The sequence below is a fragment of the Alosa alosa genome, chromosome 17 (genome assembly GCF_017589495.1).
Source record: "Alosa alosa isolate M-15738 ecotype Scorff River chromosome 17, AALO_Geno_1.1, whole genome shotgun sequence".
In the NCBI taxonomy this organism is placed as follows: Eukaryota; Metazoa; Chordata; class Actinopteri; order Clupeiformes; family Clupeidae; genus Alosa; species Alosa alosa.
In genome coordinates, this window is record NC_063205.1 from 20685409 (window position 1) to 20692175 (window position 6767).

Genomic DNA, 6767 nt, shown 5'->3' on the forward strand with positions numbered 1-6767 from the left:
TGTTTCTGGGCTACAGGAATTTCTAAATTAAAAACAAGTTTGTTTGCCTTATCGCTCTAGAAGCATTTGCTTCAAGACACGCACACGCACAAGCGAAAAGGGGCGAAATGTTTTTATAGCTCTCCTTTTACGGGTCCCTCACCAGTCTATAATTCTGAGTGAGCAGGATCATTAACGAGTAAAACAGCTCGTTCGGGGTTTGGGCTGAGGCCGTTTCGCGGTGCCTGCCCCCATCACACATCCCCTGAGGCCGCCTGGGCAACTGTGATGTCTGGGCAACCATCTCCCTCCTTTCATGTGCCACCGCCCAAGTGTGCCACTTGAACGTGAGGAGAATGTGAACTGATGTGTTTGAGATTTGAGTTCCAGGAGATGCGGAGATAAACCTTTTTGGGGTTTTCCATCAACACCTGGCTTCGAATGGGCACTCGCCTCGGCGTCTAGACGACCATATTTTCCTGGATTGTCACCTCACCAGGTCTACCCTCCAGATACAGAGTCATTGTCTGAATATTTGCATCAAGCTGCTGCACAGAAAATTGGTGGAAAAACACTACACAGACATCCAAATTATCATCTAGCATTTGCTTGCAATGCCATGCATCCAGCTCCCCAGTGTTCCAGAAGGCCTCGTGGACAACTATTTTGAGAGGAAACTTTAAACACAGATTCTGTGCCTTATCTTGCACATCAGATGAATGTAAATCTAACAGTTATATAACATGAGCTCCTTTGCCCCGTTAGCATTGTATGCTATCAGTATCCGGTTGTTCTATTCCTAAAGATGGCAGTTGAGAAGAAAAATATCAAAGCAGATATGGTAATTAGACAGCCTATGCATACTGGTTAGAGCACAATGAAAGCTTTTGTGAAGACTCTAATTTTCTTACATCAGCATGCTTAAAAGAAAGAAAGAAAGAAAGAAAGAAAGAAAGAAAGAAAATGAAGACCTGTAGACCCATGCCATTTAGGCCTACTTAAGGGTTCACTGCATCAATTAAAGTAAATAATTGGCTGCATTCATTGACTGACATGAGCTGACACTCATCGACATGGATGATGAGCTGATGGGTTTTATTGTCTGCAAGGCAACAAACACTGTATAAAGTCTCCTTCTCCCAACTCCTCGTCCCCAGAATGACAATGACAGGGCAAAGATATAGAAGATAGACCATTGTGTCCCAAGGTGTGGGCCATGGTCCACTGGTGGGCCTTCAAGGTGTTGCGGGTGGGCTGCAAGAGTTAGCCTACATATTTTTTTTTTTTTTACATTTTGTAACTGTATTTAAGGTTGAGATACTGAAAAGGTTAATGTTTAAGCTTATTCAAACTGACCATGTTGATATGCAAACATATTAACATATAAAATATGGAACAGTCAATCAAATAGGATTGTCAATGACAGATTGTGAGCTATAGGCTACTAAAGTGTCTTATAATGGAGTGGTGGTTAGGTTATTGCATCACAAAGTAATTGTTTAAATTCCATTAAATAAATGATAAGGAAATACATTATCTTAGTCTCATCTCAGAGTTGGTAATACATGTTTGGGTGGGCGCAGAAGATTTTTAGAAATGAAGTTGGGCTTACTCTTAAATTTGGAACCTCTGAAATAGATTATGTAGCCTAGAGAGGGGTTGACAGATATCATAGCTTACCTCTTCCCAGAGTGATAGACAGGGAATAGGTGAAGGGCACAAGGGACTATGAATATAAAAAATTGATACGAGAGGGGGGCAGGATCTAGCCTACAGAGAACAGAGGAAACCCACTCTCACTCCTGTTGAACGTATGCGGTGTGTCAAAACAATAATAAAAAAACATCTTGTGAAATTATAAAATCCTAGCGAGAGCCTATGTGACCTGTTACAGTAGGCACATTAATTGTCAGGTAGGCTATAGCCTTTCTTACAGGGCCATTTTGGGGCATTTCTTTGCCATTAGGCTAATCTTTGCTCCCGCACAATCACTTTAGATTGTTTTTTTTTTTGTTATAGTCTCAGACAAACAATTTGGCTGCTTTTAATATGCCAGAAGTTGTCTAGGCTGGTGCCTGTGAGTCTGTTTGGGACCGTGGGCACTGCACAGAGAAATCCGACCACTGTTAGCTGTCTGCCACACGCCTCACACTCTGCACGCACTCCAACCAATTCAGTGACACGCACAGAGACCACTGCAAAGGCTTGGGCAACGGTTATTAACCCGAAATGCGACATTTATTGGGCTTGTAAAACTACTGAAGGTCTAAAAGTCTAACGCCTCTGATATCCTCTCTTATAGTATGTTTGCGTTTCTCCATGTAGGCTACAGCCTTGCTCGAAAGTTCACATCAAGTTCAATAACGAACAACTTCAACTACCACAATACGCTTCGGTAAACCAGGAAGCGGAAGTAAACAGTGAGAAATCCATGTGGTGGAAGCGCAGGGATTTTAAACACTGATGTTGGTACACTTGCAGGTAATAAGTGTTTAATAATGATACATGTTTACTTGTTAGTCCCATCAAAAGCAAACACCTACGAGCATCCGTAATTACTGAGTAAGGTTATGTGATTACAATTAGTCCGCTATGCTATTGGCTGTACAGCATGTAAATCGGAGACGACATTCAGATGAGTTTACCCTCTTGCCAAAATAACTTGCGCTTACGCTGCATAGTAAAGGCTACGATCATGCTTTCCGTGGCTGGTTTATCCTTCATTTGATGATAACGTGAGTGCTTGCACCATTGCGTTCAGATGGTTCTGTATGCATCAAGAAGAGAGAAGACTGCTGACGAACCCTTGCAGACCTCTGCGTGTTCTCTGGAGCATACGAGCCAAAGCATTACTTACCGCATCAAGCCTGTTTACTTTTATTGACTTCATTACACCCCTCTAAATGACGCCCAGACGACCATATCTTCTAATCCTTCTGTTTTTCATAATAATGTTCACGCTGCCCCGGGCTTCACGCAATTAACAACTGTGCGTTGTAAATTGGCTCAAAAAAAGTCCATAAAACTTGAAAAGAAACTTCGCTTGCTTCGCGTGTTTTACTGTAGTTTCGAACCGGTTTTGGATGGTTCTGTCTGGCATAAGTGTAGAAAGGAAATCCCAAAGTCCTTGTTCGTGCCAAGTGACCCTCTGTGGCCTGAATTTGTATATAAGCTTAAGACTTAGCCTGTTCTAGTTTTACACCACGTTGTGTAGCCTGTTTGTGTTTGCTTCACATCCCTACCCCTACATTCAGGTTGCTGGACAACAATGAGCCTTTACTCCTCTAAACACCATTACAGTGAATAGTAATTGTGTTCTTATTCACTATCTTTTTGTGTGCAGTGAACGTGAGATGGAGTTCTGACTAGAGTGGTGGTCCTCTCCACTCCAGCCTGATGTCATACCCTACACCTCTGTTTGGCCATGTTGGACGTGGTACCTTTGCTGACGTCTATGAGCCTGCAGAGGATTCTTTCCTGTTGATCGATGCTTTGGAGCAGGATGCCCATCGACTGCAACACCTCAGGTACCTCCCTAAAAGCATGAGCTTGCATCACCAGTACTGATTGACAGGACATTTGAGTTCAGTGACCTGCGGTGAAACATCTTGACGTTTTCAGAATGTTTATTATTTTATTTCAGGTGGAAGGTTTTGTAAGCAGTGTGAGTGTGTGTAGCACTCTATGACCTCTGTGAGTGACATGTGAAGTGTGTGTGTGTGTCTCTGTGTCGTGTGTGTTTTGAAGACCCACAATTTGTCTGGAGATTGGCTGTGGGTCAGGAGTGGTGTCTGCTTTCCTGGCCTCAGTGACTGGCCCAGAAGCTCTGTACCTGTAAGTATGTTTACCATGTACAGCAGAGTGTTTAATCCTCTATTTCTGCATGTGCATGGCTCATGGGCAGAGAACAAGCTGGATGTGAGGGCCATGCTTGCATGTGTCTCACAAGTCTGTACCCTGGTGGAAAATTGACTGCATTTGTTTTTGTGAATAGTTTTATTGTGTCTGCTTTATCCCAGCTGGTTTGCAGTGTATATATACTGTGTGTTTTTTCTCAGATGTACTGATGTGAATCCAGCAGCAGCTGAGTGTGCTGCTGAGACAGCAGTCTGCAATGGCGTTAGCCTGCAGCCAGTCATCACAGATTTGGTGAGACACACACACGCACCTAGAGGGAGAGAGAGACTTGGTGTGAAATTGTCATGTCCAGGAATGGCCATAGGTTGCTGACTGTGCAGGTTATTTGCCATCAGTAGGCAATTTTTAATACAATTTTGAAGTATGTTTGTGTCTGAAGCCCTACTCTTGTCATTAAAATAGTCAGAGTAAAACATTTTTTCAGACCTGTATATTTGGCCAGCTGATCCCAGGTCAGCTGGGCATGGCCGTAACAGCAGCTGTTCCAGGTCATTCCTGAAGTCTGTTTGGCTCCTACAGCTTGTTTTTAGCAGATCCAGACTATATTTAACAGTGATAGGCATGATGGGCAACACCTGTCTCTGGCTTGTTCATCTGTGTATAACTCTTTTTCTGTAGAGGCGTAAACCTGATGAAGACCTGAGTGGTCGAAACGTTGTATAACCCACCATTAAACTGGGAGCTTTAGAGACGGTGTGCGGATATCTTTTCTTTTGTTTAACTTTTTTTTTTTTTCCTCATACTCTCCTGTCCTCTCCCAACAGATTGAATCATTTCTCCCAAGGCTCAGTGGTGAAGTAGACATTCTTCTGTTCAACCCACCATACGTCATCACTCCTCCAGAGGAGGCAAGTCCACAGGAACATACACCTACATCTATGGAACACAAGGGCCACATTTTGGCCTCCTTCATAGTCTCAAGCTTCAGACAGGCCTGTCTGTAGACTGCCAAGGGCCATCTGATGTTTTCAGCTCATTTAAAGGCACCCTTAACAGTTTTTGTTTACCTTAACATAACGTTTCCAAGATCATTTTGATGGCGCACAACCTCATTACATGATCATGAATGGCACTTCTGCCCCTCCCCCCCGTCTTGCAAAAGACGCATATTTATTATTATTATTATTTGTTCTTGCGCTTCTCAACTCTAGAGGGACCCTGAGAGCACATCTTGTTTAGTGCTGCTTTAAGCCTGATTTATACTCCCTTTTTGTATGAAAAAAGACATCTATTTTAAATGTTGCTCTTTTTCATCTGTATCCGTAAGCTTTCAGAAATCATCCAAAAGTTAGACGAAATAAATGTAAAGTACGGAAATAAAGCTCTGTCTGTCCGTAACCACAGCGTTTACCGGTAAATGCCCATTTAGCTGGCTATACTTAAGGAAATCATCAGTTAAATTCTTACCATTGGTAATACAAATGACAAGAGTCAGTGTTTCTTCATGTGCTCTGGGAAATGCACAAACAGGTTTTTAATCAGCATGCCACAAAAGTAACCTGTTTTAGACAGCAAGCATTTAGCGAGTGTCACATTAGCCATTGGTGTATTATAAAAAGACAAGCAAAAAGTTATTTCATATGATGGTCCCACAGAGGAAAAAAAGTTGTATGGTTGGTGGCTTTGCAAGTCAACAGAGTTGACGGTATCCTTGGCCAAGTTCTACTGCAGTGTGGGGAAGAGTCGACATGCGTAATCAAAATCCAGCTTGTGATAATACCATCCTCACAGCATTAGATGAAGACCATAAATCAGACAGTTTCAGTGTCTTATTTTTTTTATAATTGTAGCTTTGTGTGTGTGTGTGCACTGATAGTGAAATGCCTTTGTGTGATAGGTCGGTGGATGTGGCATTGAAGCGGCATGGGCGGGTGGTGACCGTGGCCGAGAGGTGATGGACAGACTTTTCCCCATGGTAACCCAGCTGCTGTCCAACCAGGGCCTCTTTTACCTGGTTACAATAGCAGAGAATGACCCAGGTAGGCAGAGATGTTTTATGAAAACTCTTACCTGCAGAATGAGCCATTGTCAGGAAAGTCATAAGCATTTTTATTTTAGAGCCTCGTTCAATGTCATGTTCATGATGGTGAGGTTCTGTTTGTGCCTGATATGTTTCAGAGGAAATATTGCGTGTACTGGCAGGATTCGGCCTGCAGGGGGAAGTGTGTCTGGCTCGGCGTGCAGGGAGTGAACGGCTGTCCATCCTGCGCTTCAGTCGAGCACCGTCAGTCACAATTGGCTGTATCTGTGAGTTGAAGAGGCTCTGTGCCGTCAAGATTCCCAAAAGCTAGAGGAGAGATAGGACTCGGAGAGCTCTGAGCTGGACGACATCATAAGAGTGTGTGTTTGAGAACAATGCACTCTTAACACACCTCAATGTTTGAGATATACCAGCTGTAACACAGTGGACTACGTGACGTGTGGATTTTACCTCTAAGCTCCAGCTAACCAGACAGTCAAGTGTTCAGCAGTGGGTCACCCTTCTCTACTCTGAAGTAGTCATGGGATGAATGAAAAGAGCGCCCTCTGTAGACTGACTGGGGGATGCCAAAGTTCTTCTGTCATCTGGTGCAGCCAAGTACTACCCTCAATTATTTTGAGAATAATGGCATGCATTCTAGTTAAGACACCTGACGTGCTCTGAAAATGGGAGTTGGGTCCTGTCTATATCATGATTTATTGACTAGATCTTTTGCTAAAACAATAAATAACTAAAACCATTGTACTAAAATCTCTTGTACATCAACAGTACTCAAGACCAAAGCACTCGTCAAAAGTCTGCAGAAGTGTTAACATCAAGGTCAGCAAAGCTCACGGAGAACACTTGTAATCTTTGGCAAAATTCTTCCTGTATCAGTGTAGCATTTTGT

The 6767-nt window shown here is 43.0% G+C and overlaps 1 protein-coding gene across 1 annotated transcript; it reads left to right on the top strand.

Moving 5' to 3' along the window:
- Positions 1-2380: 2380 nt before the first annotated feature.
- Positions 2381-6622, top strand: n6amt1 (N-6 adenine-specific DNA methyltransferase 1). Its single transcript, XM_048268209.1, has 7 exons — positions 2381-2460; positions 3323-3506; positions 3727-3813; positions 4038-4128; positions 4662-4745; positions 5735-5876; positions 6016-6622. The coding sequence occupies exons 2-7, from the start codon at positions 3376-3378 to the stop codon at positions 6186-6188; spliced, it is 708 nt and encodes a 235-aa protein (XP_048124166.1). The 5' UTR covers positions 2381-2460; positions 3323-3375; the 3' UTR covers positions 6189-6622.
- Positions 6623-6767: the final 145 nt, after the last annotated feature.